This window comes from Chionomys nivalis, chromosome 1 (assembly GCF_950005125.1).
Source record: "Chionomys nivalis chromosome 1, mChiNiv1.1, whole genome shotgun sequence".
NCBI lineage: Eukaryota > Metazoa > Chordata > Mammalia > Rodentia > Cricetidae > Chionomys > Chionomys nivalis.
Genome location: NC_080086.1, coordinates 132,861,727 through 132,882,382, shown reverse-complemented (window position 1 = coordinate 132,882,382; position 20,656 = coordinate 132,861,727). Strand labels below are relative to the sequence as shown.

Sequence of the window (20,656 nt, the reverse complement as noted above, 5' to 3'; positions counted from 1 at the left end):
TCAGGATCTGTAGGGTGTGGAAGCCTGGAGAGGTGACCACCCTGCCAGCCCCTGTGTCTGGAGAAGCCCTGGTTGTTCCTGGAAGCTAACACCTTTGCTTTCTTCATCAGGCTAGTGATTTAACCAGATGAAAGAGTCAGAGAAAAGTCTGGACAGAGCTAGGGTTGACAGCTGTTGGTCTAGCAGAATGACCACCTGCCATGTTTCCTGAGATCACTTGGTTCTTGAACATCATCTGGCGCCATCTTTCATTGGGTGTGACTCCGTGATCCAGGGTGATGGGAATCTGGTTACAGATGAAGAGGCATGAGAAGTTCTCTTGGAAATCTTGACATGACATCCTGTGGGAAGCAGACACACAGCCCAAGTCACCTCTGGCTATGTCCCTGGGCTTTGCTTTCTCCCACTTCACTGTGTCTCTCCAGTCAGCAGAAGTGCCCAGGTGTTGACTTACCAGAGGCCTCTCCAAAGACCAAGGTCTGTTTCTGCCACATCTAGTGCCATGAGCGTCTGCCCTGAGACTCTACTTCCAAGACAGAGACACTGGGAAAACTCTGCCCTTCTATTGACGCTTGTCTCTCTAAGTCTTGGTAACAAAGACCAAGGCTTTCTTTTATTTCACATGTGCTAAACTCCTTTGGTTTTAATTATTTAAATTTGTTTTCATATGATATATTTTGGCCATGTTCCTACCTCTTCTCCAAATCCTCCGCACTGCCCTACCCACCCAACATCATGTCCTTTCTCGTTCTCAAAGAAAGAACAAAACAAAAAATGAAAATCAAAAAAGACAAACAAAAAAACCCCAATAAAACCCAAAACAAACATGCCCCAAACAAGAGTCTGTTGCTTTACTCCTTCTCAGCCTGGGACGTGCCCTGGAGTGTGGTTGACATGCCCAGGGACACTCCACTGTGAAAACAAACATTCACTTTCCTGGCAGGTATTAATTGCCAAGGGTTTCTTGGTTAGGGGTGGGACTTTGTCCACTTCCTTTTCTTAGCATTGGGATTTCGTCTGGTTTGAACCGGTGTTGGGCTTGTCCATGCTGTCATAGTCAGGGTTTCTGTTTCTTTTTTCCTGTTCTCCGGGGAGCACCGGAAGCCCCAGCCAGGCTTACTCTAAAGAGCTGCCCCGCTGTTTCTCTTTGTTTTCATACACATATGCTACATCTCACCCAAATACGTCACTGAGTAAACCAGAGACACCTCCAAGGAATGACCATCCTCTCTAAGATGTGCACATGAGGCGTAGCATGTGTTTTTAAGATATGGAGTCTTGAATAGTTTCTAGCCAAGGACAGTGATGCCCTCCTAGGGCCAGGCTGGAAGATTCGCCTCCAGTTACTCTTTTGGAAGAGTCCTGCCAAAGCAAACTGAAGCTGCTGAGCCCCTATATGATGGAAGACAGAGGTGACAATGACGTTTCCAAATTCAAACCTTTGAGAAACTACCTTTTTACTATCAAAATGTCCAGGAGATCTCAGTGTCTCATCTCCAAAATAACCTTCACACCAAAGAGAGGGTACACAGCTACCTGTCATTCAGAATGGCTGCAACACTGATTTCCATGCTCACAAAAGTTTAAGGGAAGCAGCTGGAAGGAAGGGGCTTGGGCAATGAATCTTTCAAACGCCTTTAGAAGAGGGTAAGTACCAAAACTCGCCGTTGTCCTTGTTCTCATACAGCTGGCTCTTCCGCGGGTCTAGGGTTTCCTCCCACTCCTGGGACCTGGTGTGGAGAGAAAGACCACAGAGTGAGACCTCTCCCACATCACTGCAAGAGGCCCACGGTGACCTCACCTCACCTGTCCCCTTGTGTTAAACTCTAGATGTCACCTATGAGAGAGAATACCCGATGTCTATCCTTTGGGATCTGGCTTTTCCCTCTCAGTATATTCTCTAGTTCTGTTCATTTTTGTGATGTTAGCATGTTTTCGGTCTTCTTTACGGCCGAATAAAACTCCACTGTGTGTGTACCACACTTTGTTTACTAGCGGGTCTGTTGGTAGCTGCCTAGGCTGCTTCTCTAAACTAACAATGGAGAGGGGAGGGAGGACACGAGATGGTCATAAAGTGGGGAAATGATGAAAATACATCTTATCCATGTGTAAAGATGCCATAATTTGTATAATTAGTGTACACAAATAAAAACTACCTCCTATCTTTAACCATCTTCTTCTTCTTCCCCTTCCTCCTATTACTGAACTGGAACACAAGAGCCTTTGCTGTCTCTACTAGACAGCCATCAAATAGTATCCATTTACGGACTCTGTCTCCTAGACCCATCTCACAGACGCCCTGGTCCCCCTCCTCCTTTTGTTACCCCAGTTCAGCCTACCCTTTCCTCCCTCGTGGACATACAGTTGTTCTCTCTGAACATGCTCCTGCTCACTTTTCCTGCCCACTCTCCATGCTGTGACCAAAGTGAGCCCCCCAAAGCAGGAGCTTGATCATGTCACTTCCCTGCTTAAAACATGCTGGTCACCTCCAGTTACCTCCAGGGCAAAGTTCAAACCCCTCAAGAAAACTGTGGCCTCCGCCAACCTCTCCAGGTTTAATGGGTCTGCTCCTGCCCCACCCCCACCTTTGAACATCCTGTTCCAGCAATCACAAATGCCTTCATTTCCTTAAAGAGGATTACCCCCGGGGCTGGAGAGATGGCTCAGTGGTTAAGAGCACCGCCTGCTCTTCCAAAGGTCCTGAGTTCAATTCCCGGCAACCACATGGTGGCTCACAACCATCTGTAATGAGGTCTGGTGCCCTCTTCTGGCCTGCAGGCATACACACAGACAGAATATTGTATACATAATAAATAAATATTTAGGGGCTGGAGAGATGGCTCAGAGGTTAAGAGCACTGCCTGCTCTTCCAAAGGTCCTGAGTTCAATTCCCAGCAACCACATGGTGGCTCACAACCATCTGAGATGAGATCTGATGCCCTCTTCTGGCTGCAGACACACAGACAGAATATTGTATACATGATAAATAAATAAATATTTAAAAAAAAAAAAAAGAGGATTACCCCCGCCACCTCCCCACACGCACCCCTTGGCTCTCATCAGGATGCTCCCGCATCAAGACCACTCCTATCAATGCTGACCCGCTACCTCTCAGTATCTGTTCACCCACTGGGGTACTCTGCATGAGAAGCCTGGCCAAAGCTCTCTTGCTTCATAGTGACACATGGCCCTTCCTTTGGACTCCCATATAGCTAGTCCTCTGCACAGCTATTGTCCCGTTGCTTTTTCTTTCTTTTTCGTTTTTAGACTCCAGGTGCCCAGCCAGAGAGCATTGACTTTGCTTTCCATGATACCATCCCAGGGATCTAACAGACACCATGACACATACTCCATGCAATGACTTCTCTCATTTTTGCTTAGTTAACCAAACTACAGAGATGATGTGTTCCAGAAGCCAGTTCTGGGTTGTAAAGGGAAAGAGACCCTTCTAGGCACAAGGCAACAGCTGTTCCTCCTTCAGCGTGTGCTTCAAAGCAGAGGCAAGCTCCATGGGCTACAGGTCCCAGAGGCACAACAATTTAATGAGATCTTTTTCACGAAGGAGGCTGAATGGAGAGCCAGGGTCACCTCTGTGTCAGGACAGCAAGGCAGAGACCACCACCCCCGGCTTCCTGCTGCTGGCTGAAGCAGTCAGATGTGTTATTGTAAAATGGCAATTTTATAATTAAGTGATAATTACATTTTCTGCAGTGTGTAAGGGAAAATAAATGTAGTGTAAATCAATATGCTATTGATTCATGCAAGTTTGCCTTTAAGTGTGTGCGACTGAAATTTCAATTATGGCTGAGATTAGACCATCCGGCTCTCACTATCCGTCTCCATTCCTAAGGAGTCGGGGAGAAATCGACCACCTGCATAGAGACAGTGATTATGCGGTCCCCACCACTTCCTTCCAGCCTGGCTCTGGCGAGAGGGGGCTGACACTCAGCCAGGGGACTTGACTCTACAGGGGGGCTATTGCGCTGCGCACCACTCACTCCTGTTTAGGGGCTTTTTCTGTGTTCATTTCCTGTATGTTTGAATCCAGGATTCAGGCCCAATCTGTCCTCCCTTGCTTACAGCAGTTTCCTGACTTAGGAAGAGGGGCCCTACCTAGTTCCTCTTCTGAAGCACACCCTATGCCCTTGTCACAAGGACATCTCCCTGTATGGCCATCGGTCACGCTTTCCCCCAGTATGCCCACCCACAGGGCCTTTTTTCTTCTCTGAGATCTGATGTCCCATGTGGCCTTCCCTGGCCATGGAAAACACAAGGGAAATATTAACCATTTCGAGTTTATTCTCTGCCCTCACCCCAGGGAACCTGATGTCGATGGTACAAAATATCCTTTGGGCCCCATTCAGCAGTTTGGGGTGCTGGGCATGGAGAGCTGGGGACAGCTAGAGGTTACTCAGATTTACTTTGGAAAAAGTAAGAGATAATCCAGGTCAGCTTGCACAGTCTTAGCAGCCCGAGAAGCTGAGGTGAAAGGTAGCAAGTTCAAGGCTCGCTTGAGTGATTCAGACCTAGACCAAGCAATAAAGCAGGGCCCTGCCTCGAACAGAAAATCAAGAAGACTGAGAGCATAGTGAAGTGATTGAGATCTTGCCTGGCTTGCATGAGCTTCATGTTTAATCCCCAGAGTGGAAGGAAGAAGAGAAATATAGTTTTAAGGATAGAGGCAAGAGACAAAAACAAAGGGACCGTAAGGAAGGCATTGTAAGGCTGTGTTGGTGCTTAGATGCAGGCTTTCCTAAGTTCATTTCCCTTCTCCCATGCTCCAGGGAGCATCAGAGGTTCCAGCCACACTTACCCTACAGACATGTCCTGATGTTTCTCTTCTTCCTTTTATCCTTCCCCTTTCCTTTTTCTTCTCCTTCCCTCTCTTCCCCTCCTTTCCTTCTCTACTTCCCCTTCCCTCCCTCCTTCTTTCCCTCCTTCCCTCCCTTTGTCCCTTCCTTCCTTCCCTTTCTTTTCTTTTTCCTCCTCTTCCCCCCCTCTATCACACATTTATCTCACACTATTTGCTAAGTGCCCACCCACGAGGCCAGGGACACACCAGCTGTGGCGCCCACAGTGAATCAAGGAGTCTTGCCTCAGCTTGGCCCTGGGAGTCCAACTGGGGTGTGGGCAGCTTGTCCACCATCACTGGCTGTCTGCACGGGGCTTCGGGAACTGTTGTGAAAATCTACCCTATTGATTTTCACTACTTGTTGGGTCTTGTTCTGTTTCCCTGACACATTGCATTTCCTTTCTGATCGCGCTTCCATCCCCGACTGGCAATGAAGCTGCAGCCACCCGGCTATGATGCCTTGTACAGGTCTGTACAGATCCTGAGCGGAATGCGGCAGACTCATCCCCACTGGCCACCACGAGAAGCGAATAAAGTATTGCCGCCCCTCGGTCCTTTCGCCTCCCTTTCAGTCACCAAGGCACTGGGGACTGAGGTGGGAGGAAGAGAAAACAATGAGAGGGCCAAAAGAAAGACAAATATTGAATGTTCTCTCTCATATGTGGAGACTGGATATTGAATTGTTCATGACAGACAGCAGGGTGCCAGAGGTCAGGCTATGGCAGCTGAGAATAACCATTCCAGCACCTGGATGAAGTTTCTGAGTACCAGATGCTCATCAGGATGTTGGAAATATAGCTACTCAGCAACCCCCATCATGAGTCAAGCATCAGGGGCGAGCATCTGAGTCTGCTCAGTAAAGAGATCCCTCAGAGGATTGTCTCAGCTCCTCAGCTCTACCTGGCATGGAGCCTCCTCCACTCTGATCTTGTGGCATCATTGGCATCTGAATCCGAAGAAGCCCTCCAGGAAGGATGCTTTTATTCTCCACTTATCTTTTCCCAAGGGGGAAGCAAGGCTTCCATCCTGCCTCTTTACCCTCTTTGCTAACCGTGGGTATGTGAGATCTTTTGAGAGACAGCCATTGGGCCTTCCTATTTGTGCATGTATCACAGCACCTATCTAACCCAGTGCACAGCTTGTCATGTGCACATAGCAGGTGTCTAATAGACACCTGGAAAATGATTCCTGAGAGTGTAAGAACACCCACAGCCCTAACCAGTGATGAACTGGCCAGGCCCGCAGTGAAGACTGCAGAGGGCTGACTGGTCCCTGCCCAGATGTTCAGTGAAGAATCCACCCCTGCCCGTGTTGCCATCACTCATACCCATCTCTCCAGCGCCCCTTCCATTCTGTGTTGCCCCAGGGATTCCAAAGGCGGATGATTTCTTCCCAGCCCTTCTGGTAACGAATCTGGAAGGAAGAACAGAAAAACAACAGTTAGGGATCTCTGGCAAAAGTCAGCAGAGAGCTGAAGTATGAATGCAGTTCCTTTTTTTTCTTTTTTCTTTTTTTTTTTTTTTACTTCCCAGGACTAATTTAACTTCTGACCTCATTTGGCTGCAGCCAGGAGAAAAATGAAAAGAAGAAAAAAAAATCAATGTCTCTCTTGCCGCCTGCATGGAGCTGGAATGAGAGAGGGAGAGAGAAGCGGGGAGGGGGGATGGGGATGAAAATGATCCTTGTTTTGCTCAGCCCCCAGTAGGTGCACGGGTAGCTCCATCATGTTGGGTGCTGTCTGTCGGAGCTGGGTGAAGTCGGGTTTAACTGCAGACACCTAGCAGAGGCTGATTCATTCAGCTGTAGGGAAGAGAGCTTTGTGGTCCCTTGCTGCTTCTAATCCCCCTCCCAGAACTCATCTCCATCCCACCTTATAGACTGCATCTATGCCAGCAGCTTACGGGGGTAGGGGGGGCTGCGGTACAGTCTTGTTGTGAGTGAGGAGATGTGAGCAAGACAAGGCTATCCTTGGAGTTGGGATAGCCAAGGCTAGCCTTCCTCATTCCCCATCTTGACCCTGACCAGACAGCACAGTCTATGAGAAGGTGGCCTCGTATAGCCTGGATCTCCCTTCATCTTCACCCCTACATCCGACACTCAGGGTTTCCCTTGTGCTGTTGTGTTAGAGGGTAGGGGCTGTGGGAGTGATAGCAACAAACAATCCATCCCACACTTCCGGGAGCTCAGAGCCCTCAGCCTGGAGAGGGGGACTGGAGCATGACTGAGCTGTAGCTGGGCTATTGATCCTTGCTAATGCTGTCTACACAGATGGAAGGCCCAGGAAAGGAGAGAGCTGCCCACCAACTTTATGGCAGAGGCGGCAGAGAAACTCAACAAGGAGAAACTATGCTGAGAACCCAGTGAGGTTACTCTAGTTTTCTGGAGTGGGCATTTCTACAATCCCTTCTTGCGAAGGAAATAACAGAATCAGAGAGGTAAGTAAACTTTCCCAAGACCACTGAGCAAGCAAGCGGCAGGCAGAGGGGAGAATTCCAATCCTAGCTGCTGTGGGTCTCTGAGGTCTGGCTCTAAATTTTGGAATTAGACATGAATAAAGACTCCTTGATGTGGCTGTGAGCTTGGCCTCAGATATAACCCTTGGGTTGCCTTGCTCAGGCCCTCATGATCACTCACAGGCAGACTCTGAAGAATAGCATGGGGCAGAGCCTGGATCTTGGCTTGGGAAAGGTCTTTTTTTTTTGTCTCTTTCCAGGTCTGCCCTGTCTCTTACAGCATGCACTATGAGGTTTGCAGCTCCTCCAGAGGGCAGAGGCTCCTGGCACAAGCCCAGGCTCTCATCCTCTCTGACCTATCCTGAGCCTCCCTTCAGCTGCCAGCATCCGCTGGTACCCACAAGGCAGGGTCACCTTGTTTGCCACAGAACCTAATGAGCATTCCTTTTGGTGCCCGGTGGAGTCAGGGGCTCAGTTGGGCCTAGGGAGGAGAAGTAGCCAGTGATTCAGAAGGGCTGAGAGCAGGGCTAAATGAGGCATGCAGATAAACACTCACCCCTTGGCCCAGGGGAGTTGCCAGCAGAGCTAGGTGCATAATAAAAAATGCCAATTTCATTTATCTTCCTGTCTGTGTCCTGCCTGGAGGGAGGATGAGCAGATTAAAAAGCATACTACATTTACAGGCTGGTTTAATCTTAGCACTCATGGCTCAGAGTTATAGCCTCATCCCTCTGGAGGGGGAGGGAGTCTCTAGCAAAGTCATATCCCTGAGCCCTTGTGTTCTTTATGACCCTGCCCAGTTGGTAGCTACATGGGTTGTGGTCAGAGGTGCAGAGGTCACAGTCAAAGCTAAGGCCATGGATATAGATGAGAATGGAGTGGCTCATGGCTTGACTGCTCCCAACCACTCTTTTGACCTTGGCAGGCCTTTTCAGCAAAGGTGTCACTGGACAAGTGTAAGCTCAGGATATCTGTCCTAAACAGCGGCTTCTTAGATGTATTTCCTTGAATGAATGCTAGTTCCATTGACTGTTAATAGCTCGACTCCAGAAAAAGTGGTTTGGTTGATGAAAAGCAAGAAGCCTTTAAACCGTGAATGCACAGTGCATCCGAAAGAGGCAGAGATGGGGAGAAGCATCCTCCAGGCGTATCCATCTCACAGAACATCTCCTGAAGGTATATTCTGTGATGTGGCATCTGCTTAGAAAAGCAGGGCAGGGCTATCCACGCCATCTAACTTTGCTCACCTGCCATCCCAGGTGAGGCACTCGGTTCAGACCACGCTCATTCCGTGCTCACCACAGATAACCACTAACTGATGACAGCTCTCTTTCTCCAATTCCGTAAACCATATCAGAATCTTGCCAAGAAAGAAACCCAGACAGCATAGTTACCACGGCCACATGAGATAAAATCTACTTGCAACCCTGAGACTTGTCCACAGCTGGGAGAGTAGGGTTGTGGGAAATGGAGTCTCTACACATGGCCAGTGTGATGATGGTATTGACTCTCTACACCGACAAATCGTGGAAGAGGCTGAGAGAGTAGAACAGAGGGTCTGGCGAACAGCTCTGACAAGTGGTCTGCAGGCACCATGACCTTGCTCATGGAAATGCCTTCTAGGCTGCTCTCATATATGCTGTAACAGTGAAATAGCGAAGCCATCTTCTTAGGCCAAGGGCAAATGTGTTCATTCGTGCATGCAATTGCATTAATCCACTCGACAAGCATTTATTAGATGCCTACTGTCTTCAAGTATATTGATGCTGCTTTACTATTTTGGAGGCAGGCAAGGGACAGAATGAGGTCCCACATGCTGTGAACTAGGACTCAAAACAGTGGGGTAACTGGCTTGAAGCTGGTGGATGGGAGAGACAGATTGGCACAGAAGAGTTTAAGAAGGCTCCTGAGGGTACTTGGCACACTGCATTCTTTAGTTTACCGGCACCTGTGAGAGATCTGCCCTGGAGTTTGGAACTCTGTCTCTTCGGTGATAGAAGCCGTGTTTGACTTCTAGAGGAGTGGAACATACAGTGACCGAGAGTGCTGGGGGAAACCCCTGAGAAGTCCTTGTACAGCTGGTTGATGACTGCCGATGCAAATTGGGGAGGCCAGGCGCCAGGCAACTATGCCAAAGCTAGCCGTCTCTGTGACTTTCAGACAGAGCCCTCTCCCATCCTCTCTTGGCTTCTTCATTTCAGAATGGAGGAAGCTGGACTTCCATAGTGTTTTGTAGATGGATTATACTTTATCCAGAAGCCACACATATTTTCGTTCATTTGTAGTCAGTTCTTGACACCCTCTTTCTTGTGGAGTCAAGTTGCACCTGAATAGATAGGCACGGCCACAAAGTGCGCTTCCCAGCCTCCTTTGGGTCACTGTATAGCTGGGGGATCAAATGCAGGCTAATGGACTGTGGGGCGGGTGGGTGGATCTCTTTTCTCATTCTTGTCCACTACGGGGAGCAAAGGGTGGCTCCTAACCTCTCTTCTTTTCCCAAGCTAGAAGACAAGGGCACTATGTATCTTGAATGTAGAGATAGAATCCCATGCTCTGGATGTCAGAGTTACCCACTGTGGTGGTTTGAAGGAGAATAGCCCCCACAGGCTCATGTATTTGAATGACTGGTCCCCAGTTAGTGAATTCATTTGGAAATAATTAGGAGATGTGGCCTTGTTGGAGGAAGTGTGCAACTGGGGGTGGGCTTTGAAGTTACAAAAGCCTACCCCAGGCCCAGGTGTTCTCTCTCTCTCTCTCTCTCTCTCTCTCTCTGTATCTCTGTCTCTGTGTGTCTCTGTCTCTCTGTGTTTCTCTCTATCTGTCTCTCTGTCTCTGTGTCTCCCTCTCTCTCTGTCTCTCTGTCTCTCTCTGTCTATCTGTCTCCCTCTCTCTCTGACTCTCTCTCCCTCTCTGTCTCTGTCTCTCTCTCTCTTTCTCTCTCTCTCTCTCTCTCTCTCACACACACACTCCTACCTGTGGATCAGGATGTAAAGCTCTCAGCTACTGCTCTAACACCCTGCCTGTCTGATTCCCAATATGGCAATTATGGTCTAACCCTCTAAAACTGGAAGCCATCCCCAGTTAAATGTTTCCTAAGAGTTGCCTTGGTCATGATGTCTCTTCACAGCAATAGAACAATGATAAAGACACCCACCGACCCAGGATTACCTGTTTACCCGAGAGAGAAGTAAATGCTATCTTGTTTGAACGCATGTAGTTTAGAGGGCCTTTGTTTGGTTAGTACATCACAAATGACCTGAGTATCAGGGTCAAGTGTTCCACAGAGTCAACTGGGTGATTCATCGTACCTCCTTTTGGAGTAAATCTCCTATCTAACTATATAACCATCTCTGTGATCACTTCACAGAGAGCAAAGACTTAAGGGGAGAAGGATCTTGGGGGAGAAGGGCCAGAGGCACCATAACTTTGGAGAAGGGATTGAGACTGCTGGAGGAGGGAGTTAGGGTAGGCTGAGGGAAAGAAATACTCCCGTCAGCTCTTGGGCTTGCTGCAGTCATCTAACCCTTACTCTTGCTTCAAGGATCGCAGGGGACAGATGCCAGGTTGGTAGTTTAGCCTCACCTGCTCAGCTCCCGTCACTGTGTAGGCGTGCTGGCTCACCAGTCCGTTTTCCATCACCTCGGACTCATCCGTCAACTGCACAAGAATAGACAGAGTGCTTTGGGGAAACAGAAAGATACATTCAGGCAGCAACTTAGCTAGTGAGCTACCCACCCTCAGAAGGAAGTGTGTGTGTGTGTGTGTGTGTGTGTGTGTGTGTGTGTGTAAAACCCTTTATAAGAGTGTGAGTGTGGAGACTACTGGTTGGGAATTCCCAATGTTTCATGCCCAGAAACTACCTACCCTACTAACTATGAAACTCATGGGCTTCTGGGGACATGGGCTGCTTGCTCCTCTGACCATTTGTCATGAGCAAGACACAGCATAACATATGTCAACAGGGTCTCCCACCCTCCAACAACATCCCCACACCCAGAAGGAACAGTGTGACTTAGTCAGTGTTTGAGACTACAGGAAGTGTCATGTAGACAGGGAGTAAGGCATCTTAGCACAGACTCAAATAAGTTGGAGGTCATGCAAGCTATGAGACCTGCTACCCCTCTGGCCAGTGAGAACTGGGGCTTTTTGTAAATATAAAGAAAACACAAGGGAGATACACATAGCTGTGGTTACCTTTCCCGACACCTCAAAAGACTTCTGGTCACCCTGGCCCACATGCTGCTCTTGGCCATAAGGAAGCAGTATGTTAGGATTTGGGGGTCAACTCCATTACAATTATGTACAGCACCCCCTCGCCATGTGACTCTGAAACCTCACTTAATCTCTCTGAGCTCATTTCCTCTCCTCTGATAGGATTTTGGAATCCCTGTCTCCTCCCTACTTAAGGACTCCGAATGGACACTCCCAGCTGAAGAAAAACTTCTTGGGTACCAAGGAAGCCACCATCTACTCACCCCCTTTGGGGTGGCACAGGCCACCATTGAGCCTGCCTTGACTGCAGTCTTCACTGCCATCAGTAGGTTGGAAGGGGAGGAGTGCAGGTTGACGATGGTGACCACGCCTCCTGTGAGGTCCACCAGGGCATCAGGAAGGTAACCGTAGTGGATCTGGGAATAGGAGCCAAGCAGCCTGGGAGGGGGAGGTCAGGTTAGCCCTGAAGCAGGAGATGGTACCTCAACCCTGAGCATGGCCCCTAGTTGAGGGGCTTCTCTATCCATTGTGGGCCACACACGCTGTGGCCCCAGGAGAAGGGAAGACTGGGGTGAGCCAGACCCTAGAAAACATGGAATGCTATTTTGATGACAATCTGTGTTGCTGCCTCCTCGGTCAGAAGACACAGTAAGCACCAACATGTGCAGGGTCACCCTAGGTGCATGCTTGAAGAAGAATAAGACCTCACCCCCACCCTCAAAGGACACCCCCAAGTACAGGCTGGCAACGAGCAGCCTTTGTTCTCCCTGACACAGAGCTCTTGTTTCTAATGCCACCCATGCCCCTGGAAATTAGGAGGGAGAGAGACTTTAGTGAAGGTGGCATAGGAAGAGGTGGGCATACATACCCTCAGATCTCTCCCACTCTGCAGCCTTTGGCCTGCTCCTTACGCTCTTGCACCTCAGAAATACCTGGCCTCATTGTCTCAGCTTTGCTTCCTTCCTGATTTTGCTTCAGACTCCAGGGTTTGAACCCTGTTTATTACCCTCTGGCTGTGTGCTGGCAGGATTTGACTTAGCCTCTCCGAGCCCACTTCAGGACCCCATCCCACATTATCAAGGTACCATCCTTGGCTCCCCTTGCAAGCTTCCAATGCCTGGAAGTAGATGAGCTTTCTCAGGCTCCCTTTGCTTGTTTGAGGAGAGAACATTTACAAATGTCTCACTGAGTTAAATGAATGTGGGCAGCACAGAGAGCGAGCCTCTGGCCATGGCCAGCATTGTGAGGCGCAGCGATCTGTGTGTCTCCTCCGTGCTCCAGATCAGTCTGTCCTCCACACCAGTGCTTGGCATCAGGACATAATCGCTTTAGAAAGGATTGTCAATGATCACAAATCAAACTCTTTGACCTAGTTGGGTCTCTGTTTCCTACAGGAAACAAGTAAGTAACCATAGAAGATGGGAGACAGACTGACCCCCGGGCCTAGGGCCCTTGACTCTGGGTTAAGGTTCATGTGGGTAAAGGAAGTGCCAAGGGTATTTCAGGGAGAGAAAATCAAATTGGAGAGTCTCCCAGAGCCTGTAGAGCAGTGGTTCTCAACCTTCCTAATTCTGTGACCCCTTAATATAGTTCCTTACGTTGTGCTGACCTCCAACCACAAAAGTATTTTCATTGCTACTTCATAACTGTAACTTTGCTACTGTTATGAATTGTTATGTAAATATCTGCTATGCAGAATATCTGATATGTGACACCCCGTGAAAGGATCGTTTGCTATCCCCCCCAAGGGGTTACAACCCATGCGTGAGAACTCCTGCAGCGGAGCATGGTAGCCGTAGAAGGGTGGACAAGAGTGTTGGGGTAAGCCTGTGATCTCTGAGAAAAGGGGCACTGAAACAATCACAACAGTATTGCTAAAACTGGGGCCATAAAGTCAGCCTCTCAGTGGGGTGAACTGCGGGTTGTTAACTATAGCCATGGCAAGACACGGAAGATAGGATCGGGAGGCCTGTGGGCTGTCTCCTGAATGCAGGAGCTGCCCTCTCCCCTCCATCCCTGCCAGATCCCTGGGCATCTGTACCCTACGGGCAAGCCGATGCAGAGCCTTCCACGGGCGATGGCCAGAGCTCCTGCCACGACTCTGTTTCCTCTGCTTCTATAAAATCAACCGGGAGCCTGGGCCTGGGTCCACTCTCACCGCTGCTGGTAACAAGGCATTTGGTCTTGGAGATGACCCTTCTCCATTTCGTCCTTGGGATTTCCACTAGACACAGCAGGGTGGAGTGGGTCAGATGGGGCCCCCAAACACTCCTCTCATCCTATTTCTGCCTTGGTCGCTCTCCTTCTCAACCCACACAGAATTCCAGCAAACATGTGTTAAACAGCCACTGTGTCCCAGGCGCACATGCCGTGGGTTGCTTAGAAAAACCTCTTGTTACAGAAACCTAAGGATCCACAGACCAAAAGGGCAAGTCGACAGGGATACTCATGTGACATTTACCCACATTGTTTAAAATGAGTGCTGATCTTATCCCCTCCCTGGCCTCCCTGTGACCCCAGGTTCTGATTGACTTTAAATTCTTTATCTCCACCGTGTTTGCTCAGTCAGTGACACAGGTTCCCTTTGATCAGGGTTATGCCCACTCAGGTCTGACGACTTGACTTTTGCTGTGTACCAAGGACGGCAAAGTTAAGAAGGACCATTGCAAAGTCTATTAGGCTTCGCTGCCCCAGTCCTCATGCCTGTACCAAGGCTCCCTCCCAGCTCTCAGTAGGACCCATGAATGTGGTTGCTCCAGGAAAGCAGCTGGGGGTTTTGAGCCCTCTTCACTGATGTTCCCCATCTCTATGGCACTGGGCTTCATCTCAGGTCTGTCACCCACAATAGTCTGCTGTCACCACAGAGGTACCGCACACAATGGAAGAGCTCCCTGTCCAAGCTGCCACTGTCAGCACTCCCCCTCATGTCTTCCCGAACCTTCTCTCAACTCAGTGTCTGTCCTTGGTGCTACTGTCCCAGTAGCAGTTGGATGTTTTGACAAAGAGTTGAGTTGGGTCTCTTCTTTATAGATGTGGGTTTACAGATCCTGCTGAGACTTCAGGAACATGGTAACTATTCTTAGCTCTAGCTGCTGACAGGAAATGGTTGAGAGAGAGAGAGAGAGAGAGAGAGAGAGAGAGAGAGAGAGAGAACAGTGCCCACCACATCTGTCACTATGCCTTGTTACCTGAACCCAGGAATTCTGGGTGAGCCTGTCCTTATCCCTCTGTTTGAGCCTCGTCTTGAGAAAATGACTATCTCCATTTTGTGACAGAACAGAAGAGTCCAGATGTCTAAACTGAGCCTGACAGCTGGAACTGGGATGCTGCAGTTCTGGCCCACAGAGACACTGCCATGGCCGACGCGCGGCCTGCCAGATCTTGTACCCATCTCTTCAATCTCCAAATACAGATTGCTCTGCCTGCCACTTGACGGATCTGATTAATTTACTTCAGGACTCCCCAGCACAGTGATACGTGGGAATTGGGAGTCCACCTGTCCACTGGGCTGTGTCTATGCCCTCAGAGGGAGAGTGGCCCCTGCCATGGACAGCTATGCTATCCATGTTGGTGTGGGTGGTTCAACACAACATTTCTTTCTGTAGAACCAACAGCATCAAAAACTGGCAGAAAGAAACTGGGGGGACGGACAGCTCTTGGTCCCAGCTTGGTCTTGACCACTCTGTGACCTTGGGCAAGTGATGTGGCCCCTCTTACCCTCAGTCTTTTCCTCCCTCCCAGGAGGGAGTGCTAGATGCCCACAGAGACCTCTCTGAGCACAATAGCTCTGAAATGCTGGCTTCACTTCTGCATTCTGCAACTCTCCTCTCCAGGTGGGTGGGTGGGTGGGGGCAAAGCTTTTAACGAGTTTTAATCGTCCAAAACGTTTTATCCCCAGCTAGATTTCTTTAGGCGGGAGTATGTCGGATTTGGGCCTAGTCTCCCTTTTCTTCTCAGGCTGAATGATTGCTTTAGGTCAGCTGTTAACAAAATGGGGTCAAAGTCATCATTTCCGTCCTCAAGCTTTCTAATTCTCCTGGGCTCCCTCTTTTTACATAAGGGGAAAAAATGAGGCCCAGAAGTGATAAGGGTGGGATCTAGCCAGGAAAGATAATGGCAATGTTTGTGTAAGTAGCTTAGGAGTGAATTAACCTCCCAGAACGCCCGCTCTGGTTCAACAGCTCTGCCTGTTATCTCGACTTCTTTCTCCAGTGTGAGTGCACAGCTCTTCCCAACAAAAGAAGTGAGAAACAACTTTAGTTTTTCCACATATTGCCTTTCAAAGAGAGAAAGAAAGAATGCACACAGATGGGTCTGGAAGAACCTCTTAATCTAGATTGTGAGTCCAGCCGGGCTGGCTCTCTGCTACATGGAGCCCCTCCCACTCAGGTGGCCAAGGGATTCAACTGCTTGCATCTGTTGTCTTGTGGTAGCTTGGATGCTCACCTTCTTCGTGTGTGAGGAAGGAGCCTTCCAGCCCTATGTCCCTTTCTCCTGTTCCCTTTCTCCCCAGGGATGTGGACCATATCATGGTCTTTCTCCTGTGAGCTCTGGCTTCCTCCTCCCCCTCTGAAGTGTTGTTCTCTATATCTTTGCCCATGTATCCTTCTGGGGGAAACAATCTCACCCACTGCTCTTCATCACAGGGCTCTATGGCCGCTGAGCCCTGGCCATGGTTGAGAAGGTCAACGGGGACCCAGTGTAAGCCTGGCCAGTTAGACTGCCAGTCTCTGTAACGGGAACTTCATACAGAGCAGGAGGTAGGGTCAGAGGAGCAGACCGAAGCCTGAAGGAGAGGAAAAGAGCAAGGCCACAAGGCCAGGTCTGCTATGAGGAGCCAGAAGGCAGACTATCCTGAGGGGATGGCAGCGGAGATGAGACAGGGGTTTCTTCCTCCCTCCAACCATTTCAGGATGCAGAGCACGCGACGTTTCTTCCTTCTATGTTCTTGTAAAATGCACACTACAGTGATTGTAACATCCATGCCTACAAGCAGCTTCATATTTTACTGCTCCATGTTTCCTGCCCCATTTGTTCAGAGCCCACCCTCCAAGGATCAGCCTGGGCCTAGATTGCATTTGTGGCTTCCGACTGCTGTGTGGCTACCCCATGGTTCCTGTGCATCCTGGCATGGGTATCTCACACCCCATCCACAGTGCCATTGGGAATAGCCCAGATCGGTCCTCTTAGAGCCCTTCTAGGAGCGTCCTCATGCGGTGTGACACATACTTATGAGAAATCTAAGAGTTCAAGTGGCCCTTGGAAGGCTGTTTCAGGGCGTGTCCTTCAAGGCTGTTTTCTAGATTCCCGGCAGTCACTTGGCCTTACCTAGCTTTGACTTTTGTAGTCTGAGAGCACAGAGGGGTGCTGTCTGACTTTTAAAAATTTGCATTTTCTTTCTTTTTTGGTTGTAGAAAGCCCGAACCTCTCTCAGGCATTGTAAGCATCTTTAGAACAGTGCCTTGTTTATATAGATGTGTGTGTATGCATGTCATTATACATATCCACTAGAGCCAGACTGCTCAAGAGCCTGAGGCAGTGCCAAATACAGTGCCTGGCATATGGTAAAATGTTCAGTGGGCATCTGTTGAACAAGTAACCCTTAAAGCCCAAGGAAAACAAGCAAGGTGGAGTGCATACAAGCTCTGAAAGTGTCAGGACCCCTGAACATCCTGTGTGGACCACAAGAGAAGGAGAAAGCCTGTCTCGACTACCATTCCCCCATACAAATAAGATCCAATAGGAGCCACACAGGACCCTCTCAGTTCCTGGACCACAGTTTGAAGTGTTTCACCCAAGCTTTCATCTGTCTGCCTCTCACAGCCTCTCCCCTCTGTAGAGTCCTACACATCCTTCCGTCCTTCCATTCTACCCATTCTTCCATCCTTTTATCCTACCCATCCTTCTGTCCTTCCATCCTTCCATCCATCCTACCCATCCTTCTGTCCTTCCATCCTATCCATCCTTCCGTCCTTCCATTCTACCCATCCTTCCATCCTACCATCCTACCCATCCTTCCATCCTTCCATCCTACCCATCCTTCCGTCCTTCCATCCTTCCATCCATCCTACCCATCCTTCCATCCTTCCATTCTACTCATCCTTCCGTCCTTCCATCCTACCCATCCATCCTTCCTACCCATCCTTCTATCCTACCCGTCCTTCCATCCTACCCATCCTACCTGTCCTTCTATCCTTCCTTCCATCCATCCACCCTTCCATCCATCCATCCTTCAATCCTTCCTCGCTCAAATGTCATGTCTTCCAGCAACCTTAGTCTGACTCTCTATAGGCCAGGGAGTCAGGATCATTTCTTCATCTTTACCACATCAGAGTGTGTGCAGGATGATAGCCAGCCCAGTCCTTTGTTTCTGTAGCCTTTGCACCCACTATGAAACCAACCATGGAATGAAAGTTGTTGGAAACAAATGTTGTCAGTAATGAGTATGTGCAAATATCCCTTGTCATTGTTTCCTAAATAATAGACTCCAATGACTATTTGCATAGGATTTATAACATGTTAGGAATTATATTGTAATATATGTATAGATGATTTAGAGCATACAGGATGTGTGTAGTTTATATGTAAATACGATTTCATTTTATATAAGGATCTTCGAATTCATGGCTTCTAATATCTATGGGAGGATCCTTGAACCACTCTCCTTCAGATACCAAAGACAACGATATTTCATCTAGATTCTAATTGTTAACCTTACATGAGTCCAGATGTGTCTAGTCTACACCTCACTATGTGTCTGTGGGTCCCTTCTGATGGCCCCAGTACCAAAACCTTGAATTTGGCGATTGTTTACAGAGATTGTTTCCCTGGGTGACAAGGGCCCTGATGCTCAAATGAACAGTGTTGATTTGTTTTGAGACAAAGTCTTATTATGTAGCCTTGGCATCCCTGGTCCTCACTAGGTAGACTAAGCTGGTTACAAAGATCCACCTGCCTCAGTTTCCCATCGCTGGATCAAAAATATGATTTCACCACACCCAAGACATTGCTTGCTTTCAGAACAGATACTGTGAACTGCAGGGCCGGCTGGCAGGAGGCATCTGTGAGGGCAAGACACTGGGCCAGCAGAGCCTGCACAGAAACCGGGCAGAGAGGCTCACTCATACTTACTTGGCATAAGCTTTCTCCATCAGGCAGGGCCAAAATTCCTGGTTGCCTCTGCGAGGACGCACAAAGAGGAAGTTCTTGCCTATGATAGGCAATCGGTCATCAACCACTACTTCCACCCATTGGCCACACTGCCAGAACTGGAAGAAAGAGGAGGCTATGTCTTAGTATAGCCAGGGCAGCAGGGAGTTTCTGTAACTTGCTGACCTAAGCCAAAACATTTTTTTGGAACTTGATTTCCATGACCCAATAACAAACTCAATCCAGAGCAATAGCACACAACCCAAGGAGCACATGCATGTCATCTTCAAGGGCAAGAGGAATAAAGGAGGTACCAATCAAGAAAACAAGGCAGTTAGTTAGGAGAAATCCAGGCAGGGAAGAAGGATGTGTGGGGGTCTACTTTGACTTTGCAATTAACTATAGCCTTATTTTGACAAATCTTTTGTGAGCTTCAAACAGACACAGGAGTGTCCAGATCTTTCCTGTGCACACAGGGCAGCAGGGGAAGCATATGTTAACGAGAAGAATGGCAGGTGCAGGGCTGTGGCAGGGCAGGACAGCTGACCTGGAGCCGAGGGCTCCGGGAGGAAAGCATGGCAGGCATATTGAAAATGCACCTCAAATGATGAAGATGGAACGGGCAAACGCCTCAAGGCAGGATGATGCGGCTGGCTCAGGAGGACTGAGCAGTGACAGCCCGACTGTCACCCTTCTGTCCTCATGTCACACTGGCCTTGCTATTACAATAGAGAAATGAAACTGGCTGGCGCTCTTACTGCTAAGAGTGCAAATGAGCCAGATGTTCCTCTCCAAAGCAGACTGCTTTCATCTTTAGTATTCAACTCCGAATGGTTCACTCGGAGACATTGGAAAATGAGGCACATTCATCCCGAAGGTAGCCTTTTAAGTTCCTTTGTTGGTTTCCACTGGGCTGGATAGAGCAGCAGGACCTCGGGTGTAGGGCTGAACTGGATGGAGGTGAGTCTCCTCCAGCTGGGCTTGCTAATGTGGGGTGGATGTGAGCTCTCATCCAAGCCACCTGCTCCACAGCTGGATATCCCTCAGGGCTGCCACACCCACCTGAGGACACACTATCAGAGACCGGGATGTCAATGCAAACAGGGTAAAGATGCTTTCATGGTCATTCATGAGCCAGGGCACTCGAGCCAGCCTGGACACAACTGGATAAATGTAGGCAGGGAAGTTCAGGAAACAGGGATGCTATTGCGAGCCATCCAGGAACGCTAGTCACAGTCCCCAGAGGGTAGGCAAGAAGGCCATTCAAACTTTGGCCTTAGTTGGGTGAACAAAGAGAAGATAACGTCCAGTTGATAGAGCTGAATTTTGGTTTTTATCTCTTACTATGTAATAACAGTTATTAGGCAAGACACTTACTTAACCCTGACTCCATCTCCAGTCTGTCAAGCAATGGTAAGATGAAAGAACTACTTAGGAAGATAAAACTGAGAGAAGACGGGACAGCGAGAGGGACAGAGTAGTTGTGAGCCGCTGTGATTTATGGAATTGTATGACTTCTTTATTCAGCAACCAGGATTTTATCATGACAAACAAGAGGGCCCTGGGACAGAGGGATTATTATAACCAATTTTGCTTTAGAAATCACTTCATCTCATTCTTCTCTCGCTAGTAAGACTGACCAAACATGCTTTCTCTATGCAAAGAGAACACCAGATAATATTGCTGTTGCTAGAGATCAAAAATACACACACACACACACACACACTTAGAGCATATGTGTATATAACTATGTAAAACATAAGCTTTCATTTTTATTATATGTATTTAAATAAGCTTTGATACATAAACATAAATATATAAAGACAAAATATAAAGGAAACTGACTGATAGTCAGAAATGTAGCCATGCCCTATTTCTTGGGGGAAGAGGACAGGCATATGGACAGTGTTTAAAACCTTCAAAAACCATGTAGGTGCCATTTTGCCAATGCCATGTGCCTGACAGGGAAATAAGAATTTTTCTGGGCAAA

The 20,656-nt window shown here is 48.6% G+C and overlaps 1 protein-coding gene across 1 annotated transcript in view; it reads right to left on the bottom strand.

Annotated features, from left to right (window-relative positions):
• Positions 1 to 20,656, bottom strand: part of Capn13 (calpain 13) — a 62,199-nt gene that overhangs the window by 22,216 nt on the left and 19,327 nt on the right. The window contains exons 4-9 of the mRNA XM_057784953.1: positions 18,649 to 18,785; positions 11,781 to 11,955; positions 10,888 to 10,962; positions 6,180 to 6,265; positions 1,656 to 1,730; positions 196 to 341 (exon numbers count right to left, since the gene is read on the bottom strand). Of these exons, the coding sequence (XP_057640936.1) occupies positions 196 to 341; positions 1,656 to 1,730; positions 6,180 to 6,265; positions 10,888 to 10,962; positions 11,781 to 11,955; positions 18,649 to 18,785 (694 nt within the window). The remainder of the gene's footprint in view (positions 1 to 195; positions 342 to 1,655; positions 1,731 to 6,179; positions 6,266 to 10,887; positions 10,963 to 11,780; positions 11,956 to 18,648; positions 18,786 to 20,656) is intronic.